Source organism: Cetorhinus maximus, chromosome 18, assembly GCF_964194155.1.
Source record: "Cetorhinus maximus chromosome 18, sCetMax3.hap1.1, whole genome shotgun sequence".
Taxonomy (NCBI): domain Eukaryota; kingdom Metazoa; phylum Chordata; class Chondrichthyes; order Lamniformes; family Cetorhinidae; genus Cetorhinus; species Cetorhinus maximus.
The window spans coordinates 44,261,889-44,285,805 of record NC_135896.1 but is presented as its reverse complement, the minus strand read 5'-3'; the positions used below and the strand labels follow the sequence as shown (position 1 = coordinate 44,285,805).

The 23,917-nt window shown below is 41.5% G+C and overlaps 1 protein-coding gene across 1 annotated transcript in view; it reads left to right on the top strand.

Moving 5' to 3' along the window:
- trim9 (tripartite motif containing 9) overlaps positions 1-23,917 on the top strand; it is a 138,874-nt gene that overhangs the window by 111,176 nt on the left and 3,781 nt on the right. Inside the window, exons 9-10 of the mRNA XM_078562569.1 lie at positions 17,537-17,840; positions 20,108-20,270. Of these exons, the coding sequence (XP_078418695.1) occupies positions 17,537-17,840; positions 20,108-20,270 (467 nt within the window). The remainder of the gene's footprint in view (positions 1-17,536; positions 17,841-20,107; positions 20,271-23,917) is intronic.

Below are 23,917 nucleotides of genomic sequence, written 5' to 3'. Positions count from 1 at the left end.
TTGATGTGAGAACGGAAATAAAAAGTCTGCATAAATATATTTTTAGAAAAGCTTTTTGTTTGCAAGGTTTTTGAAAATAGATCCAGAAGTCTTTGCCTACACCATGGTACAATCCTGTGATTAGTTTTTCTTATACATTAATGAAAGGGAAAATTAATTTACAACATCCAGAAACCAAGCAAGACTGACAATCCTGCCGTGGACTATGGTGATACCATGAGTGCTAGTCTATAGAAGGCTTTTTTTTAAACACTTAACAAATACCATGACATATTCTAACAATTAAGTGAGGCAAACACATCACCAAGTATCCAGATTACTACAACCAATGGTTAAAATATAAATATACCAGAACCTGAAAACAGAAGTTGCATTAAAATCTTTAAATAAGAAAGGCCTTAGCAAAATTAACCGTATTTTACAATACTCACACTAAAATTGTTGTTTTGTGCGTTGTATTAATAACATTTGGATTTTTGAATGGAATGACTTAACATGGATTGCCAGTAAACAAGAGCTGAGATTGTAAACCCAACTGGCTAACACGTGTCCTTAAAGGGAAGAGAACTTGCCTGTCCTACTGATCTGATCTCTCTACATTTGCACTCCCATATTCTGGTTGAGTCAATGCCCTCAATGCAACAGGCAGCAAGCATATTTTTCAGCGCAACTAGAGATGAGCTCCAAGTGCTGCCTGCCAAGCCCTCTCATCCCAAGAAAAAATTGCAAATAAAATACTGCAATCATCTTGTTTCTGATTTCCCCATGGTTTAAGTATGTAAAAATGTCTTGTGGCTTCCAGAAGGGCTTAAGTATGTACAACATGGGGGTTTTGAATTATCCTGTCATATGGTTGCCTGTATATGCTTGACTGTACTTGCAATATTGTGACCAAATATAAAATAGCACCCATGGCATCACTCAATGAAAGGAATATCTGCAAAACAACAAATCATACTAAAATATATCCCCAATGAGGGTCCTTCATTTATTTTTTGACATTATGCTTTTAGAAAAAAAACTGCATTTTGTTCAGACATTTATTGGGAAGAGTTTATCTGTGATTAACCAAAATAATTCAAGTATTGCATTGATTCTCATGCTGCTGTTAGGTCCAGAAGTTAAACATTAATGTGGGGAGTACAGAAAGAAGACAATTCATGGTTTTTAGATTTAAGCTTTTGTTGTGATGCTACTCCATAAGCACCAGGAGACTCAGGATCAGGCTTCGATCATTTATTCAAGTGTATGCAGGGCGATTTGGGCAGTCCAAGACTGAACTCTACAGATTACAGCGAAATCACCCTTTTATGCACAGTTAGTCACGTACACATACTATCACATGCTAAACAGATGTTCTTTTCTCATGTGTCTGTACATATATACCAGGCATTGTTCTCATCCATGCAAGGCCTCCCATATCTTGCTGATTGTGCAGTCTAGAGCCGCATCCCGGACTCAACACCCACACTCTGGCCTTGTCCTTTGTCCTAATAGCTTGTGTGTTTCATTCCTTGTCCTGTCTAGAGTACATCTGCTAATCTTCAGTTCTGCTCTTTTGTGTTTATATTTTATTTTTACTAAAAGACACTTCTAACTAAAATCATTTAACATTTTCACGTTGATGTTGATTTTTGTAGTAAAGTTGTCACTATAAAGCAAAGCTACAATTTTTAATTTCATTCTGCTGTATTCACATATGAAGTCATTGTATATTTTTTTCATTGCATAGTGCTTAGTGGATAAACTTATAAGGAGTAGAATGAAAATATGTTGACTGATTTTGAACCTGATTCTTCTGAACATGCATGAACAATTATTACTGTGACTACTGAGATTGGTTACTGAACAGCAATCTACAGTCACTTTTGCATAGTGCGTATTGCTGTTTGGTTATATATACTGTTCCGAAATCATGAGAACAGTGTTTATATGCAACATCAGCTGTGCTCATGGTGTATGTTTGCTTTATGATTCATTCTTCACAGTTGACTACATAAAAACAAAGTTTGTATTAGATGAGCTCCTTACATGTAAAGAACTACTAAATAAACTCTCAGAAAGCTGCACCGAGAGACTAAGCATGAATTTACCTGTTTCTGCTTCTAAAAGTGAATCATAAATGATTGACTGTTTTGTATGTTTGAAGTGTTTAGGTGTATACTTTGGTACTTAACCATCAGTAAATTGGAAATGTATTTACACTCCATAAGTAAATCTGAAACAAAGTTAAGGATGCAGTTGTTGGTCGAAAGAAACCATAGAAAACCGATTTCAATCATGTAAAAATGAATATTCTTTACAGAAGTGTTATATAGAACATTTTATACCAGTATAATATATAAAGCAATTTTTATAAACTATGTAAAGGTGAGAAATAAATTCTCAAAGCTTTAAATCATTTGCCTGGCGGTGTTGCTCAAACGTGTTCTCTCAATTTTGTTCAATCCAGGAAATGTTCTCCCTCTTTACACTCACCTTTTCTCAATGTTTCTCACATCTTGTGAGTGGCAACATGGAAAGCATCTGCTTCTTGCAGTATTCCATTTCTGAAGGCACTTAGTCATTTGAATTTAAAGCTAGCAATTTATCATGGATGAGTCAGGCAGCCTGTGACGCTGATCTGAAACCTTGTAATGCTCATGATTGTTATCATGATTTAATGTTAATATAGCTTCACAGTTTTCATAGAAAAAGTAATCTTCAGAGTTAATGGCAAATAGCTTAAAATCCCGAAAGGTAATTAGATGAATAATTAACATTTGCTTAATTTCTGAGTTTGTGAGAAGGATTGTATTTCCAAACTTGCTTGAGAAACTAATTGAAAGAGACTGTAAAAGGAACTTGAAGGCTACATGTTATCTATTTTCCTGCATCCAGGGTATTTTCAGTGATAGAAGTGTAAGTGCAATTGAAAGAATCATTATGGCCTTCATCTGTCCATCCATCCTTCCCTCCCGAATAGTAACAAATGATTTAGGCAGGGAAAGGAAAGTGATATGTGATAACCTAATTTTCTATTAGGTTTTTTTACTTTGATCTTGTCTTAATAAAAACCTGCCATGATACCTTGTTACTCGGCCCCTGCTGTCATTCTTTCACAATTCTGTCACCGTCCTGAAAAATGTTGCCCACACTTGCTTTGTTTTTGCCATCTGCTCCACAAATCCCATGTATAAGTGGAACTTTCATAGATCTAATTTTCCATACCTGTGAAAATGTTAAACGCCTCCAAGTCCTTGGTCATCCTCCCATTCGAGAGTAAAGGACAGATCTTTTTCTCATAAGCCATCCCTCCGATCACGAATCAGTGTTGTGGCTCTCAACTAGGATTTCCTCTTAAAAAATCGATATACTACACACACAATACTCCCGAAACTGTTTCATCACGACCAGATACTATTTTTTGGCTATCTGCTGACATTAAATTAGTGGTTTTAATGTGCATTAGAATTATAGAACCACTGAAAAGTTACAGCACAAAGAGGCCATTCAGCCCATTGTGACTGTGCTGGCTGAAACCCCAGCCCCCTTTTCCTGCTGTGTGACTGAAGCATATTACCGTTCTCTGTTCTCAATCTTGTGACTTTGTGTTAAACTCCATGACCTCTGTGGCCATTGACCAAGTCCGTTCAAATTCCTTTTAAAATATTCCACTTGGTTGAGTATCATAGGCCATTGCACCCAAATTTGTACTCTTGTTTATAATTAATCCATGGCAGCCCCAGTATCAGCCACTATTGGATTTCAATGATAACTGGTAAATTGAGTGAATGGGCAAAAATCTGGCAGATGGAGTATAATGCACGGAAATGTGAAATTGTTCGCTTTGACAGGAAGAATAAAAAAGCAGAATATTACTTAAATGGTGAACAACTGCAGAATGCCATGGTGCTGAGGGATCTAGGTGTTCTCGTGCATGAGTCTCAAAACGTTTAGTATGCGGGTACAGCATGTAATCAAGAAGGCTAATGGAATGCTATCCTTTATTACAAGAGGAATTGAACATAAAAGTAAGGATGTTGTGCTTCAGTTATACAGGGCGTCGGTGAGATCTTGAATACTGTGTGCAGATTTGGTCTCCTTATTTAAGGAAGGATGTAAATGCATTCAGAGGAGCTTTACTAGATTGATACCTGGAATAAGCAGGTTGTCTTATGACGATAGGTTGGACAGGCTGGACTTATTTCCCGGGAGTTTAGAAAAGTGAGGGGTGACTTGTTTGAAGTATATAAGATCCTGAATGAGCTTGACAAGGTGGACATGGAAAGGATGTTTCCTCTTGTGGGTGGGCCGAGAACTAGGGGGTGATGGCATGGTGTATTATTGCTGGATTAGTAATCCAGAGACCCAGGGTAAATGCTCTGGGGACCCAGATTCAAATCCCGCCATGGCAGATGGTGGAATTTGAATTCAATGAAAAAAATTTGGAATTTAAAAAAAATCTAACGATGTTGTAAGAACCCATCTGGTTCACTAATGTCCTTTAGGGAAGGAAATCTGTTGCCCTTATCTACATGTGACTCCAGGTTGACTCCTGCATGCCCTCTGAAATGGCCTAGCAAGCCATTCAGTTGTAACTAACTGGATGGACTACCCTGCAAAGTCCTCCTCACTTAACATCTGGGGGCTAGTGCCAAAATTGGGAAAGCTGTCTTTCTTTTACCTCCTTGGATGTGCAGCTTAATGTCAAAATGTTATAGTAAAATAGTATGCTTTTTTAAATAAAGAGGCTTAATTCAAATTCTAACATCTGTATTCAAATTCCCACTATGTATTGTTTATATCAAGCAACAGCCTGAAATAGTCATCCTCATGGAATCATACCTTACAGATAATGTCCCAGACACCATCATCCCTAAGTGTGTCCTGTTCCACCGGCACGACAGTCCTAGCAGAGGTGCGGCACAATGGTATACAGTGGGGAGGGAGTTGCCCTGCCTCAACATCAACATGAAGTCTCATGGCATCAAGTCAAACATAAGCGAGGAAACCTCCTACTGATTACCACATACTGCCCTCCCTCAGCTGATGAATCAGTGCTCCTCCATGTTGAACACCACTTGGAGGAAGCACTGAGGGTGGCAAAAGTGCAGAATGTACTCTGGGTGGGGGACTTCAATGTCCATCACCAAGAGTGGCTCAGTAGCACCACTACTGACCGAGCTGGCCAAGTCCTAAATGACTTGGCTGCTAGACTGGGTCTGCGGCAGGTAGTGAGGGAACCAACAAGAGGAAAAAAAACATTCGTGACCTCATCCTCACCAACCTGCCTGCCACAGATGAATCTGTCCATGACAATATCGGTAGGAGTGGCCACCGCACAGTCATTGTGGAGACGAAGTCCCGCCTTTACATTGAGGATACCCTCCATCATGTGTGGCACTACCACTGTGCTAAATGGGATAGATTTCGAACAGATCTTGCAGCTCAAGACTGGGCATCCATGTGTGGGCCATCAGCAGCAGCAAAATTGTACTCGAACACAATCTGTAACCTCATGGCCTGGCATATTCCCCCATCTCCCATTACTATTAAGCCTGGGGATCAACCCTGGTTCGATGAAGAGTGCAGGAGGGCATGCCAGGAGCAGCACCAGGCATACTTAAAAATGAGGTGTCACCCTGGAGAAGCTATAACATAGGACTACTTGCATGCCAAACAGCATAAGCAGCAAGTTATAGACAGGGCTAAGCGATCCCACAACCAACAGATCAGATCTAAGCTCTGCAGTCCTGCTCTCTAGTCATGAATGCTGGTGGACAATTAAACAACTCACTGGAGGAGGAGGCTCCACAAATATCCCCATCCTCAATGATGGAGGAGCCCAGCACATCAGTGCAAAAGATAAGGCTGAAGCATTTGCTACAATCTTCAGCCAGAAGTGCCGAGTGGATGATCCATCTCGGCCTCCTTCGGAGGTCCCCAGCATCACAAATGCCAGTCTTCAACCAATTCGATTCACTCCACGTGATATCAAGAAACGGCTGAAGACATGGTATACTGCAAAGGATATGGGCCCTTACAGTATTCTGGCAACAGGACTGAAGACTTGTGCCCCAGAACTTGCCATGCTCCTTGCCAAGCTGTTCCAGTACAGCTACAACACTGTATTCTACCTGGCTATGTGGAAAATTGCCCAGGTATGCCCTGTACACAAAATGCAGGACAAATCCAACTGGTCAATTACCACCCCATCAGTCTACTGTCCATCATCAGTAAAGTAATGGAAGGGGTCATCAACAGTGCTATCAAGCGACACTTGCTTAACAATAACCTGCTCACTGATGCCCAGTTTGGGTTTCACGAGGGCCACTCAGCTCCTGACCTCATTACAACCTTGGTTCAAACATGGACAAAAGAGCTGAACTCCCGAGGTGAGGTGAGTGACTGCCCTTGACATCAAGGCCGCATTTGACTGAGTGTGGCATCAAGGAGCCCTAGCAAAACTGTAGTCAATGGGAATTAGAGAGGAAACTCTCCACTGGTTGGAGTCATAACTAGCACAAAGGAAGATGGTTGTGGTTGTTGGAGGTCAGTTATCTCAGCTCCAGGACATCACTGCAGGAGTTCCTCAGGGTAGTGTCCTCGGCCCAACTATCTTCAGCTGCTTCATCAATGACCTTCCTTCCATCATAATGTTGGAAGTGGGGATGTTCGTTGATGATTGCACAATGTTCACAATTTGCAACTCATCAGATACTGAAGCAGTCCATGTCCAAGTGCAGCAAGACCTGGACAATATCCAGGCTTGGGCTGACAAGTGGCAAGTAACATTTGCGCCACACAAATGTCAGGCAATGACCATCTCCACCAAGAGAGAATCCAACCATTGTCCCTTGATGTTCAATGGCATTACCATCACTGAATCACCCACTATCAACATCCTGGGGGGGTTACCATTTACCAGATACTGATCTGGACTAGCCATATAAATACTGTGGCTGCAAGAGCAGGTCAGAGGCTAGTAATCGTGCAATGAGTAACCCACCACCTGACTTCCCCAAAGCCTGTCCGCCATCTACAAGTCACAAGTCAGGAGAGTGATGGAATACCCCCCACTTGCCTGGATGAGTGCAGCTCCCACAACACTCAAGAAGCTTGACTCCATCCAGGGCAAAGCAGCCCACTTGATTGCACCACATCCACAAACATTCACTCCCTTCACCACCAGCACAGAGTAGCAATAGTGTGTACTATCTATCAGATGCACTGCAGGAATTTACCAAGGCTCCTTTGACAGCACCTTCCAAACCCCCGACCACTACCACCTAGAAGGACCAGGGCAGCAGATAGATGGGAACACCACCACCTGGAAGTTCCCCTCCAAGTCGCTCACCATCCTGACTTGGAAATATATCGCCGTTCCTTCACTGTCGCTGGGTCAAAATCCTGGAACTCCCTTCCCTAACAGTGCTGTGGGTGTACCTACACCAGATGGACTGCAGCAGTTCAAGAAGCAGCTCACCCCCCACCTTCTCAAGGGCAACTAAGGATGGGCAATAATTACTGGCCTGGCCAGCGAAGCCCACATCGCATGGGGGGAAAAAAAAAATTAGGGGTCGCCTTTTTAGGACAGAAATGAGAATTTTTTTCTGAGGGTTGTGCGACTTTGAAACACCCTGCCTCAGAAGGCAATGGAAGCGAGGTCACTGAATATTTTTAAGGCAGAGGTAGATAGACTGTTGTTCGGCAAGGGAATCAAAGGTCATCAGGTGTAGCTAGCAATGTAGAACTGGAAACACAAAGGGCGGATTTGTCCCAGATTTGCACTAAGTGGGGTAGCGGGCAGGTAAAGCGACATTTTACCTGTCGGCACGTCATTTATGTTTTGTTGTGAAACACGTTGGCGTGGGGGGGGGGTGGGGATGCGTCTGATCGGCTGGACTGATAATGATATTCCAATGTAATACAATGAGGCTCCCGACATCCGATGGCGTGAAACATGGCCCGCCATTGGTGGGCGGAGCGGATGATCGCAAACTGGTTTCACGCCGTTGTGAAAATGATCACGCCATATTGTCCGCTAACATCACCGAACATGCCCGATGCTGACGGGCACGGAAAATCCCGGTGGACCAGGCTTGAGGGGCTGAATGGCCTACTTCTCCTATTTCATATGTAGATGGTACCTAAAATTTGACTACAGAACTTCAAAAGCAAAGGGCCTCCTTTACATTGCTAACAAAACTATGGGGCAGGATCTTTAGGGTGCGGGGCGGGGCCCGCTCACCGACGCGTAAAAAGACGCGGGATGATGTCAGGCGGAACTCCCAATGTCACCCTGCGTCATTTCAATTTTCAGGTCGGCGGGGGCACAGCCGAATCAGCTGTGCGCCTGCCGACCTGTCAACGGCCTATTGAGGCCATTTAAAAAATCATTAACCTCTTTAATGGACCTGCCCGTCCAACCTTAAGGTTGGCGGGCAGGCCAGGAGCCCTGGCGGGTTTCAGAAAAAGCATGAAACCTCATCCACGGGCGGGATGAGGTTTCATGAGGGTTTTTTTAAATTTAATAAATGTATGATTTAAAGTGATGGACATGTCCCAACTCATGTGACAGTGTCACATGAGGGGACATGTCAGGGAAATTTTGTTTTTGCACCTTTACCATTTTTAAATTTGGCGCCACTCTCCCTGAGGTAGCAGTTAGCCTCGAGATGAGTGCGTTCTTTTGTGCGCATTCGTGAAAGAGCGCACTCTCGGCTGACGGAATCTCCCTCCCACCCGCACAGGGAGCGCATAGCCCACGTAAAATGGCGCACCCCCAATCGGGGGCGCCGATCAGAGGCACGCCTGCCCGTGCCCGCTCCTGCACCCCCCCCCCCCCCCCCCAACAGGGGGAAAGTTGTTCCAATGGAGTCAACTCCTGAAAACCCATCTGTCATTAGTGGGAAATTTGTGTACTGCCAAATACAGACAGGATTTCTACTGCTGGTGTCATGTCAGGAAAGAAGTGTTATGTTCTGTTGTAAATTTAATCTGTGGGTGGATTGTGCTCATAAAGGAGAGCAGTAATTCAAACCTGGCATTAGATTTGTCCAGGTATCCAGCTAACTCTAAAGAGTTGCACCTCATTAAATCTGTTGTCCTTTGCACTTGGAACCATTAGAACCATTTGCAATATCAGGCATCCATAACAGCATTGCAAATATTTTGGTACTACTTTAGTATGTGTACATTTATTTTAAATCTTTTCAGTTAGCAGAAATTCAGAGTTAAAATTCTTTCGAGTTATCAACAGTCACAGATTGCAACTCTTTCGAGTACAATCACAGTTCTTGGTTTCCAGGAGTGGGACATGAACCCACAGCCCTCTGATTCAAAGGCGAGGGTGCTATGAACTGAGCCACAGCTGAAGTAGGCTGTTTTTAGGTACGTTGCTAATTATGATGCTGATGTGTGAATCTTTCAATTGCCACATTTCTTGTGATATGACAGTTGTGACCAGTCACACGAAATGTAAAACTTCAGTGTGTTTGGAATCTGAAAAATGGAAAGCTAACCAGGAAGCGTATGGAAATAGAACTTTAAAACGGGTGCAGTGGTACTTCATAGTACTTCATAGAAATAGTAGGATTTCTGATTCACACTTGTAATCCAGATGCTGTTGGGAAAAGTACCTAGTAGTGGATAGGTACTTCCTCAGGAATAAAGAGAGTTCCATGCAGAGCAGCATTGGTAAATAAACTAATTTCCTTGTTGCTGAGGAAAGATGCATCATCCAGTGGGGCGGGTGTGGGGCAGAAAAAGAAGTGTATTCCATAATATTCCTTGTACTATATCACTCTGTGGCTTGATGTCAAAATGTTTTTATTGATATTGCTTTTGTTACGCACCTTGGAATGTTTTACCACATTAACTGTGCTATATAAATCTAAGTTGTACTTTGTGCAAAATAATAGTGTTGTATGGTGAAAATAGGTCATTTGCTCGTTGAGGTGAAATGCCAATACCGAGGGAAGAAATACCCTTCTAATTCTCCTTTCATTGACCTTGGTATTCTAAGTTTCATACTGGAATCTTTCTCCTTTTTACTGTCCACACATATATTGAGAAATGTACCCTGGGAATTTTCAAGACGCCTCTCCTTTCTAAGATCACTTGTATCCTATTACTTGACTTTTATTTCACCCTCTCCCTTGAAAATATTGCATTCATGCTATTTCAGGTTCCTGGATCAGTCCAATTAGCACTTCTTGCACAAATGTGACAAATACCATGTTTTCAGTTTGTGGGCTTCAGGATTTCCTTTTGGTGTTCCACATGTTTGTGTAAATATTCATTCAAATTTTGTATTTATACTGAAATTACTATCACTAGTTACAGGCAGTGTCTGTCACTCCATGTTGTGTGAGAGTTTTAGAATCCATGTAAGGTCAAAATGTTACTAATTCAAAGGATTGCAAATATCATAAAATCTATAGTTGTTGCAATAAGGAAATTTGACCTGTCTTCTGTTACAAAGCATCATGTCTTCTCATTCTTCATCTTGCCATGATCATAAGCAAAAATCACTTGGGACAAGTCACAATTTAAAAAACAAACTCTTGAAGGAGGCTGTTTGCTGCAGATAATTGGATTACTTACAGTATCCAATAATTAAAGGAATTATGAATGCAGCTATTTACAATGTTTTGTCATTAAGCATACTTATTTAGTTTATTTTGTTTTAATATTCAGCTTTAAATATATCTACTTGCAACTTTTAGTAAAGAGCTGCTCCCATCAAATGCATTCATATGCATTGCAAAGTGTTTGTAATTATAGTTTCCTGTTGAGCATAATGGATATATTGATACCGTCATGTATTCTTTTTCCTTTTCTGTTGGTCGTGCCAGTAAGGCAGGTCGAGTTTTATTTGCTATGCCTGTCTTTTAAAGTCAACGTAGGTAGTATTATGCTAGGTAGTGTCACGACTCTCTGGGGATAGTACGCTGTAATATCAAGCCTCACTGTTCCCTGAGCTGTGACAAATGTGAGAAGTTTGATTAAACCACCATATTGCCCTAATTCTATCTGACTGTTTAATTTAGGTTAACAGAATACAAGCACCGGGTTTGTAAACTTAATAAATAAATAAATAACTGTTTATTGAACAAACTGTCATTAACCAGTGGCAAAAGAAAGAAATATTAACTGCTAACTTCTAACACTAACTTAAACTCCTACCCCTTTCTTAAATCCCTATACACATATAAGAGACACAAAACATGGACTTTAAGGATGGGTTAAAACAGTTCAATAGCACCAATCTAGAGTACAGGATTCGATAGGTTGATTTTGATCGATGTCTTCCAAATTCCTTTCAGTTCTTGTTGATGACACAAGGTGGTCTTCCAGCACTTTCAGTATTTAGTTCACTGGTTGAGCACTTGCCTTTCAATGTCTCTAACAGTGATTTTCCCCTTTACCTCTTGACAGGGGTTTTCAGAGAGAGAGCAGGTTATAGAGATATGAGGAGAAAAAGCCAGCTTGCTTATTGTGGAATCGCTGGAATCTTCCATACATAGGAGAAAGAGGTGTTAGGCCTTGTTCCTTCCAGGCTTGGAGCTATTCTTCCCACTGCACTGCTCTCTCAAACCCCTGGTCACCTCATCAGGAGCCAATTAAAATGCTGTTGTCTAGCAGCTCCCTTGGTCTTTTACTGAAGGGTTCAATGCTTGAATATATGTGGGAAAGGTTTTTGTGGTTTGATCTTTTTACCTGATTCCAGTGAACTGGCTTGTAATTTCATCTTTGGATAATGGTGAATAGAAATTAACACCACTTTGTGCTGCAAGGTTGTGATTGTAATTATGTCTTAAATTTTCAAAGCAAGAAATGCCACATGAATCAGTAATGTAAAATGAATGAACTGAATTAACAATGTTTTCTTTGTGCATGTTTCTTCTTGACAGTGTTGGAGGGGTATCTGAAACCCACTGCCTGAAAAGGGGGTAGAAGCAGAAAACTTAATTGCATTTGAAAAAAAATCTTGGATATATACTTGAAAGTCTGTAACTACGGGACTGCAGTCCAAGAACTAGAAAGTGGGTTTAGGTTGGATGGCTCTTTTTTTTAGCTAGCACAGACATGATGGGCCAAATAACTTCCTTCTGTGCTATGAACATCTGTCATGTTGGTTAGTGCCTGATGCTGAGTATTAGACTTACCTGCATGGTAAAAATAGAACTCTTCCAACTCGAGGAATGGATAATGGCTGATTACACAAATGAACAACTATAACTAGTAATCACTTAAATTTAAATTGAGATTTGGTTTGAATTGTCAGTGCTAAGTGGATTCTTCTAACCCATTAAAATCATGAATGCCTCTGCCTGTAGATTTCTGTGTGAGTTTTGCGTTTGGCTATTATTCATTTTTTAAACATCCATGTACAACAGTTCAATTTTGAGATGTAGGCACAGTCAGTTTAATTTGTGTTACCAACTTATTCAGGTGCTCCATCATTGTGTCATGTTGGCTGTGCGTGTAGAAAATAAGCTTGATTATCAAAAATCCATGCATTTGACATTATTGAGGAGCCACTTTCTTTTGCAAAAGCCTATCTTTGCCTTCCTTCACTCTTCAAAGTTTAAAGATCTAGAAGCCGCACTTTAACTCTGGCTGAGACGTGCACATGCTCAAATTAACTCAATATTAGCTGACCAGTGCCCAGCTACAGACTTGCACTCTGCTAAAAACATTGAGCTGATATGCAGAAGATTTATCAGTGCCATTTGTAAGTCAGTTACTTGAACCAACTTGCATGCTGTCATTATCTGATCAACCAGATAATAAATGTTTGTAACAACTGTGCTCCAAGCTAGTCTTAACACTGAGGTTAGAGTTTCCACTTCATGCTTTTGTAGTAGTTTGCCATTGTTCAACTTTCAACATGTCCTTCTTTTACTTAAATTCAGTTCAGCCTCATGTGTACTATACTTCCTTTCGCCCTTGCTCTTTGTCTATCTCTAATTTAATCATTCTTTCCTTGTATCAACTCCATTTACTCTGTGGAAAAGAAATGGAAGAATCCAGATGAAAACCTTGCATAAAATGAGACTATGAGCGTTCGAATGGTTTTTCTGAAGACTTGTTTGATGTGGAAGAATTTGAATGGTTTTTCATTAATGTTCCCCTTAGTTCGCTGTCTCAAATGCACATTTCGCAGCGTTGTAAACTGGGGATATAGGGCCGGATTTTCGCAGTCGTCGAGACTCCAGGGTCATGTAAAAATGGTGAGCAAGACCAGGATCCGGAAATCTCACCCCCATTTCCACCAGATCCCATTTTGGGGGGGTGGGGGGGAGACCCGGTGCTGAGTTCAAATAGACAATATTTTTCCTGCAGCAAGTACCTTATCCCACAATGTGGGACTCGCGAATCTTTAGAGGTCTTAAATGCTCTTGAAAGGCAGACAAGGTATGTAAAACTGTCAAGTTATGTAAATGGCCAACCCTTGTTGAAAAGTGATTTTTAAAAAAGCCTGCCGGTGTCTGGAAGGGTTGAAAAAAAATCTGTTCTAGCAGTTTCAATTGCTATCAAATCAATCCAGTATTACTGCTTGGTGGGGGGAATGGTTGGTGCTAAGTTCACAGTTGTTCAACAGTTCAAAAAGGTTATTAAAGGATTAGCTGTCTTTGATATGAATAAAAATGTTTTTTATTAGGGATTAAATATTTGAGGGGATTTAAATATGTTGAATAGGTTTTCATGAATGGGACTTTCTTTATATAGTGAACTTTGTAATAGTTATTTAGAACTTTATTTTTTTTCATCACAGCATGGCTCCTGAGGGCAGCCTGTGGTGGATACTGGATGAGTTGGGATGGAGGGTGTAAAGGCAAAGGGTTTTGAGGATGGGCGACATGGATTGGCATGAGTTGGCACTAAGTTGGAATGGGGGCAGTAAGGGACCCTGGGATGGTTTGGGGGGGCAAGTGTTGGCATTTTGGGAATCAGGAATGGGTGAGAGGATGTGAGGGGTGAAGGCTGGAGGGCCTAACATATAGGAAAACAACTGGGACAAACTCCCTGCACTCAACCACTTGACAGCCCTGTGGCTGCGTCTGGTCTGAGTCCAGGGACAGCAGGCGGGCCTAATTCCATCCCGAACTACTCCCACCTCCTCTTCCCCCCAGCCTCTCTGCATGTAAATCATGCCATTTGGGGCACTCTTTCTTGAGGCAGTTGTGATGAGCTGGAAAATTTCCTGGCTCATGCTACCTGCCTTGGGAGTGAAAATCCACCCTGTAGTTTCTCCTCTTTTTTAAGGACCCTAAGGGCTAAAATATTTTCTTGGATTTCTCTCCTCCAACAATGTGCAAGGAACTCATGGATTTTTTTCACTAAAATAGGGATCATCTGATTGGCTGCCTCTGCTGAGTCCCTCCATTCTGCTAGTCCACTGGGCCAAACTCGCTTTAAAGCTCCTTCCTGCCCTAACCCTGAACTTTCATCTTTCTCTCCTATCTCCCTTCATGCATTCTTGGGGAGGGTGTGAGGCTCTGAACCTCATTTTTATGTAGCTATTGAAATTTAACTGATGCCAGCTGGGTTTCCCCAGAACCTGGTAACCCAGCAGCTTCCTCAAGGTAAAGATGTTGGATTCAGGAGATAAGGGCCTTAGCCCCTTGATCCAAATGCCTACCTGAGGAACCTTGATTGCCCTCCCCAACCCAACCATGCCCTGATTCACCTCCCCACCACCATTCATGGTATACACATTGACCTGCTGCTGTGGCTGCCAAGTGATCATTGACATCATTAGCATTCTTATGGAGTTAAAACTCCAGCATGTGGGGGAGAATTCCTGCAAGTTGAGTCAGTAAAATATCTGCTTCATTTCTTCAAATGATGCACGAAGGAAGCGTGTAGATGGGGAAGAGGAGAGGGCCAACGGTAACTATTTGGGGCATTCCGAAGGAAATTAGGCAGAGGTGGGAAAATGTATCACTGCTGAAAATCCTTTGGCTACAAGAGGGGAACCAAATGAAAGAAGCCCCACTGAGCTGTACAGCAGAAAACACGTGTTGAAATACAAGGGTGAAGACTGTGTCACGAGGTTGCAGAGATAATGAGAAGGGAAAGAGAAATTCGGATATGACATTGAGTAGGCTGAGCAAAGGTTTGAGAGGTAATGTAAGAACATAGAGCAGGAGGAGACCATTCAGCCCCTCATGCTTGCTCTGCCATTGAATAAGATTACTGTATGGCTGATTTTCTACATCATCTTCACTTTCCCACTCAAGGCTCACATTCCTTGATGTCCTTAGTACCCAGAAACTAGCATTCTGAATACACTTCCTAGTCAGGGGAAACATCCTCCCAGCATCTACCCTGCCAAGGGACTAAGGTACAAGAAATTGTGGGTGATCTGAGTTTAAAGGGGAGTGACAGCGAACTGGGAGTCAGGGGAGATATGGCAAGAGAGGGACTAGTAAATTGGGAACAGGGAAAGAAGACTGGGGAATGGGGGTTAAAAGATTGGAGTTCGGGCAGAGGAGAGAAGGAGATGAGGAGTTGAGGAGGATTGGAAAGTGGTGGGGAAAAAGTAAGGGAGACTCTAGGTTGAGGAGGACAGGGCTTAAGGGGTGGGGAAAAGAACACAAGTCCTTGACAATTTGATGAAAAAACTTTGTTTAGGGAAGGGAAAAGTGGTAGTTTGCAAAGACAGAGGGGTCATAGGTGGGTTTTGAGGGGGTAATGGTGGTTTTCAAAGGAATGGAGATAGTACTTGAGGCGGGCCAACTATTTGCAATGTTGATTAGCATGGGAGGAGGCCAAGAAAGGAAGTAGGCAATGTCTTCTAAAGAATGAGGTCAGGGGAACAAGAGATGGACATTGTGGACAAGGTGAGATCAACGTCCATGATTGGAGATGGGAGAAGAACTAGAGAGAGATGTGGGTTCATGGCTAGAGCAGGGTGGGTTCTGGGACAAGGTTTGACATGGTAGGCATGCAGAGAAGGGAGAAGCAGCAGAGACTGACAGGATGATCTTGATCATAATGACAAAGGCCCATGAGCTTGCACTTGAAGATGATAATAGATGGGATATGAGAGAGATATTTAAGGCGACTAAGACTGTATGCCTCAATGTAGCCTAATTCTTCAATATCCCTAAATAAAGTGATCCTTGTAAGATTTTGGCTCTGAAAGCTGTGATTAAACACATCACACCATCTGGTATTGAGCTCTGAAGATCAGTGGGGCCTTGGTTCAGATCATAATCTTCTGAGTTGGCTAGATTTATGACTATTGGCTTACTGCCTTGGGGTTAGGAAGGCAAAAATGTTAGCCTGGGTTGCCCCGCTGAAAAGTGCAGGCGCGACTGTTTTCCCGCCAGGTAGACTGTAGCGTAGTAGTAATGTCACTGGTTTAGTAATCCAGACGCCCAGGCTAATGCTCGGGGCAAGATTTCAAATCCCACCATGGCAGCTGGTGGAATTTGAATTCAATTAATAAAATCTGGAATTGAAAGCCCGTCTCAGTAATAGTGACCATGAAACCATCATCAATTGTTGAAAAACTCCATCTGGTTCACTAATGTCTTTTTTAGGAAAGGAAATCTGCCATCCAGATCCACAGTAATGTGGTTGACTCTTAACTGCCTGAAATAGCCTAGCAAGCCACTCAGTTCAAGGGCAATTGGGGGCGGGCAACAAATATTGGCCTTGCCAGTACCACCCACATCCCATGAATGAATAAATGTTTAAAAAGGGCAGAATTGGGCTCCCCTATTCCTGGTTACCTAAGTTAGTGAGCAGTCAATAAGCTATGTTTTTAATGAAGGATGAAGTACCGGAGGCTGCTGGTGTCCATGGAATTTACCACAGGAATAGCTGACTTTAGGAATGCAATTGGATGGTGATGGGAAAATATACAAGTAAAAACCCTAGATCCAAATGTGGCCCAGTTTAAGTTGTACCAAAATCCTAAATGGGATAATTCAGAACCATCAGAAACTGTCTAACTCCACGCTGTTTTTGATTCAACAACTAATTCTTTTGTCCTCTTTCCTGGGATGAGTATTTCTGGTAAGGCCAGCATTCATTGTCCATTCCTAATTACTCTTGAGAAGGTGGCGGTGAGCTGCCTTCTTGAACCACTGCAGTCCATCTATTGTAGGGACACTCAAGGTATTGTTAGGAATGGAGCTCCAGGATTTTGACCCAGCGATACAGTTCCAAATCAGGATTGTGTGAGAACTAAATATTATAATTGTGTTTGGTTTGTTGATTATTGGTGTAGGAAAATTGGTATTAGAATGAAGACTGTCATAATACTGGTTTGAAGTGCTCTGAAATACCCCAAGTACTTTCAATACCACTTTCATTCCAGTATTCATATATGCCTTAATTTTATGTAAATAAAGGATATACCTGTGTAATCTTGGTCTTAATATCACTTAGTGATCTTTATTTTCTTCTTAAAATGTAAGATTCTTTGTCTTCGTTTTCTCTTATCTTACGCGATTTTATTATGTGGTCTCTAATGTGATTCTGCATGATGTTATACTCATAGTAAGCATAATGTTCTGTTCTTTTCCAGTTGCCTGGTTTGGTTTTGATTCAGGTTCAGCTCACCCTGACATTTTGTTCTCTAATGACAACCTCACTGTTACCTGCAACAGCTATGATGACAGGGTAGTGCTAGGAAACACCGGATTTTCCAGAGGTATCCATTATTGGGAGCTGAATATTGACCGCTACGACAACCATCCCGATCCTGCATTTGGTGTGGCCCGTATTGACGTCTTGAAAGATGTCATGTTAGGAAAAGATGATAAGGCCTGGGCAATGTATGTTGATAATAACCGAAGCTGGTTTATGCATAACAACTCTCACACTAACAGGTAAAGTAAAACATGATTATTGTTAAGCCTGTAAATGCTGGACTCAATTGAGCAAATGGTTTAGAGGAGTAATTGAACCTAACTGCTGGGGAGTCAAATCGACCTTGAGTTGAAATGCAATGACCACTGAATCAACCTAGGTACATAATTTCATATCTCCTGTCCTGATAATGCAATTCCTTTATATCAGAAAAGTGTACAGGTTAACCAAACCGCATGATACCAACCCTCACTGTGTAAGCAAAAATTAGATGCTCATGCTTTCCGGCTGATTTTTAACAAGTCCTAATGAAGGATGAAACTTCCTCTTTAATGTCTTGTACATAACCCCTAATACTGATTAAAATGGCCGTTTGAGAATTTCAGTTCCTGTATTTTTAACATGTTCTGAGTTTGCCTATAAAAACACGAAAAGTGGGGGTTGAGAAATTACTATTCAAGCCAGTGAAGCTCATTCCTTTAATAATATATACATCACTTGTGTATGTGTGTTCAACAATATGTATTTTGTTACAAATATTAGAGAACTTGTACTTGTTTAGAGCCTCATTACTCCTTGGGAAATTGCGAAGTATATCTCATTCCAAGGAATCAGTTTTTGAATTATTTCCAGAAGAAAAAACATTTGAATAGAGAGGGTATGTGGGAAAGAAGATGGGAAGATTTTTAACTGTTGAAATGGGAAAATGGAACGAAATAGCTCAACCTGTTTTTCCACCTAAAAGCAACTTTATAAAGGGCTACTATAATGTGCTTGTTGAGGACTCTAAAACCATACTGAGATTTTTACTTTTCTCTCTTTCTCAACATATCAACTGTTGCTAAATTATCAGACTGCTAATCTGACATCCAATGTTGAATTAAATATTGGGAAGACTAAAGCCATTGTTTTTGGTACCTGCTCCAAACTTTGTCCCCTAGCTACCGACTCCATACCTCTCCCTGGCAACAGTCTGAGAGTACACCAGTCTATAGACAACATTAGTATCATATTTGACCACATGATGAACTTCTGATCTCATATTCATGCCATCACTAAGACTGCCTATTTCCACCTCTGTAACAATGCCTGACTTCACTCCTGTCTCAGCTCATCTGCTGCTAAAACCCTCATTTATGCCTTTGTTACCTCTGGGCTGGACTATTCCAATGCACTCCAGGCTGGATTCCCATATTGTATGCTCCAAAAACTTGAGGTCAATCCAAAACTCTGCTACCCTTATCTAAACTTGCACCGTCCCGTTCTCCTATAGCTCCTGTGCTCACTGATCACCATTGGCTTCCGGTCAAGCAACATCTTGATTTTAAAATTCTCATCCTTGTTTTCAAATCCTCCCATGGCCTCAGCCCTCCCTATCTCTAATCTCCTTCAGCCCCACAACCCTCCAAGATATCTGCACTTCTTTAACTCTGGCTGCATCCCCAGTTTTAATTGTTGCACCATTAGCAGTCATGCCTTCAGTTGCTTGTGTCCCAAGCTCTGGAATACCCTTGCTATACCTCTCCACCACTCCACCCCTCATTCCTCCTTTAAGGCATTCCTTCAAACCTATCCCTTTGACCATGCTTTTGGTCATCTGACTTAAAATCTCCTGATGTGACTCAATGTTTTGTTTTATAATGCTCCCATTAAGTGCCTTCGGACCTTTCATTACATTAAAGGTGCTACATGAATATAAGTTGTTGTTGTTTTGCTGATGGACCCTTTCAAGATTATTTAATCCCTTCTCTCATTTCAATTATGTACCTCTGTTCATAAGTACTGAACTTAATAGAGATAAAAATACAACCCAAACAATATCTGGGGAGAAGAAACAGTTAAAGCAATGATCTTTAAAGCAGTTTTGATGAAGTGTTATCAACCAGAAACATTAATGTTTGTCTCCTCAGATGCTGCTTGACCTACTGTGTATTTGCAGCATTTTCTGCATTTATTTCAGATTTCCAGCATCTGCAGTAGTTTGTTTTGTTTTGGACTATATACACAATGTTTCAGCAAGTGAAGATGGATCAATTTGGCAGGAGAATGCGTTTAAGTAGATGCTAGTCAAGTACATGAGGGATAAAGGAGTAGAAAGTTACGCTGATAGGGTGAGATGGAGAGTGGGAGACTTATGGAATGTAAACTCTAGTTGGACCAAAAGAGCTGCTTCTGTTTTGTATGGTCTAAGCAATATAATCAAATGTACAAAACAGAGGAAATTGTACAGATCAGGATTGCTATTTTATGCACTTAACAAATGAGCACTTGTATTTCTTTCCCCTAGAACTGAGGGAGGCATTACCAAAGGAGTCACAGTTGGTGTGCTTTTGGATTTCAACAGGCGAACACTTACCTTCTCCATTAATGATGAGCAACAGGGACCTGTTGCTTTTGAGGATATGGAAGGCCTCCTGTTCCCAGCAGTAAGCCTGAATAGAAATGTACAGGTGTGTTCTGTGATACTGTACTCATTTTATATACATTTTTTAAAAACTCAATTCCTTTTATACATGTGCATTTAAATGACCTAAGAATCTTAACAGCACAGGAGGCCATTCGGCCCATTATGTCTGCACCGGCTCTCCAAATGGGCATTATGACCTAATGCCACTGCTCTGCCTTTTCCCCAAACTCCTGCACCAGTGTGAAAAAGTTTTTAATGCTTGATTTTTCAGTTTCTGTACTCCAATAATCAAGTAGAGTTGAATCTGAGTTCTGATTTTTTTCATTCGTCTTGCGCATCCCTGTCATGTTCATAACTTGGCGTGGGGAGTACGTTATGGGGGACAGATTAGAATTTATACAGCAGAAAAAAATCATTTCCTATAAAATGGATTGTTATAAATAGTGCACAATTTAATTTCCAGTTGCATTGTTTGAAATTTTAAACAGCCTATTTACATGTCTCATAAGATCTTAGCCTTATCACAAAGAATGACCATTGAAATGAAGTAGCTGATGGTCTTTCTACTTCAACTAATAATGTCAAAGCACTTGTCACCAGAAGAATATCACTGACCATGAAACAAGGGACAGTGTTTGTTTGACTGCTGATAAGGTGAACTTAGATGTCATCAATGAATTTCTTGCCCCCATGGTAGAAGTTATGGCCATTTTCTAGCTTCAATATGTATATCAACTTGTCCTTGAAGCTAAACTCACCATCAACTAATTCTTAAGAGTCATTTGTAGCTACCTCAGAGTAAGCAAGAGTTGCTGCATGGGTGGATAGACTGTTATGAAGCTGTTTCATTAACCAAGCAAGATCAATGTGTTCATCTGCAAGAGCTCACAAACAAAAATTATCCTAATCATTTTTCTATTGATTAAAATCAGCCACGTTGAAAGTTCCTCTGGGTTAATGTCAGTGATTGACAAGTCTGGTGTGCTCAAAGAACATCTCCAGAAAAGTGAAAGAAAAGAAATCTGCATTATATGCACTGTATTACATGCTCAAGAGTCCTAAAGCATTTACCAGCCAATGATTTACTTCTGAAGTCAAATAATTTATGTAAACATCCTCTGCTATGTGCAAAATTGGATGCTGCAAAGTCTTGGAACATTTGGAAGGATTACTTACTCTTTGAATAGTGCAATGAAATCTTACAACATCTTTCAGAAGCACCAATGGGCAGAAACAGCCTAGTTTAATGCCTCTCAAAAGATAGAACAACTGACAATGTGGCAATCCCTCGGTACTGCTTTGAAGTATCAGTCTGGATTATAGATTCAAATGTACAACCTGCTGACTCTACATGATACCAACGGAATCCAGACAAGAACACGTTATGTCATCATTTTATCCAAGTTTGTGTTAGGAGCTACATGTGTGGAAGTTCAAAAAGCCATCTGAATATGTTGGGCCAATTCAGTGTAATACTGAAAACCCCTTTTAAGTTACTTGCATCAATTTTTATAAGGTTTTTAATCTAGTTTGTCATGCAGCCTTGTTAAAGAAGCTGGAAGCTGTGGGAAAACTTGGCTGCATTGTTAATTTATCTGGAATATATTGTCCAGTTCTCAGATCCAAGCAAGTTTCAGTGGAAGACTTACTGAGCCTATCGATTCAGTGGGGGGAGTAAAATGGGTCTGTCCAGTTACCCATCCATTTGGCTGCCATTATCAATGTGTCAGATGACATCGTAAAGGAAATAGTTTTGAAGTGTATGTTCTAAGTAGTTCTAGATGTTGTAGTTAATGCAAAATGTTATTTATTTTATAAATTTCATGAAATGTGTTTGAAACATAACATTAGGCGGAATCGTCCCAGATTTGCACTAAGTGCGGTAGCAGGTGGGAGAAACGTTTTACCTGTCGGCTGCAATGGCAGCTTCTCATGGCATATTGTCCCAATCCTGCCAGTTTAATTATGCATTCCTGGGAAACACTGTTTTGCTGGCGAGTGGGCGCCAGTTCACCCGCCACACTGTCACCTCACCACTTCATCACGCCAGGCGCCACATTTAAAGTACAGCCCTGCGCAAACCTCTCTGCTTACAGCCCAGGACTGCTGCAAAGAAGATTTTGCCCCAAAAGGCAAGAAGACTGCAGCCCCCAGGTTTAGTGACGTATCCCTCAAGAACCTTTTGGATGCCGTGGACATAAGAAATAGGGGCAGGAGTAGGCCATTTGGCCCCTCAAGCCTGCCCCATCATTCAATAAGATTATGGCTGATCTGCCCCCGGTTTAACTCCTCTTTCGTGCCAGCCCCTCATAGCCCTCAACTTCCTGATACCTTCTCTTTAAATACTTTCAGTGATCTAGCCTCCACAACTCTATCGGGTAGAGAATTCCAGACATTCACTACCCTCTGAGATAAGAAATTCTTTCGCATCTCAGTTTTAAATGAGTGCCCCCTTATTCTGTAACTATGTCCTCTAGTTTGAGATTCCCCCAGTTATGGAAACATTTTCTCAACATCTACCCTGTCAAACCCCCTCAGAATCTTGTACGTTTCAATAAGATCACCCCTCATTCATCTAAACTCTAATAAAGGCTTAACCTGTTTAGCCGGTCTTGAATCCGCCTAGCCAGAAATCAGCCTAGTGAATCTTTTCTGAACTGCCTCCAATGCCAGTATATCCTTTCTTAAATACAGGGACCAAAACTGTACACAGTACTCCAGGTGTGGCCTCACCAACACCCTGTACAATTGTAACAAGACTTCCCTATTCTTAAACTCCAACCCCCTAGCAATACAGCCAAAATTCCATTTGCCGCCTTAATTACTTGCTGCACCTTCATGCTAACTTTGTGTTTCATGCACAAGAACACCCAGATCTCTGTGCTGCACTTTTTTGGAGTCTTTCTCCATTTAAATAATAGTCTGCCTTTTGATTCTTCCTACCAACGTGCATGACCTCACACTTTCCTACATTAAACTCCATTTGCCAAGTTTTTGCCCACTCACTCGACCTATCTATGTCCCTTTGCAGATTCCTTGTCCTCATCACAATATGCCCGCCCACTTATTTTTGTATCATCAGCAAATTTGGATATATTACACTCTGCCCCCTTCTCCAAGTCATTAATATAAATAGTAAATAATTGAGGCCCTAGACACTTGTGGCACTCCACTGGTTACATCTTTCCAACCTGAAAAGGATCAATTAATCCCGACCCTCTCTGTGTGTTAACCAATGCTCAATCCGTGCTAATACATGACCCCCAAAAGCATTGAGCTCCTATCTTGTGCAATAAACTTTTAAGTGGCACCTTATCGAATGCCTTCTGGAAATCTAAATACACTACATTTACCGGTTCCTCTTTATCAACTCTGCTTGCTGTCTCACACTTAAATGTGGAAGCCCACTATGATGTCCTCTACACCCACTCTGGCTGCAGGAGGGGCAGCAACATTACCACTCTGGCTTGGTAGATGATGGAAATGGCGGTCAGTGCCAATGCTGCATAGAAGAGGTTGGCCATCCAATGCAGATAGAGAATGAGTGATCTCATCCGTGTTGCCAGGGTAAGGCAACCATCTCATCACTCTAAACTCTCACACTCAAGCCCTTCACATTCACAGGTATCTCACTCACTGCCAGCTCAAGGGACATCACCACCCATTCTCTACATATACCCTCACATGCCC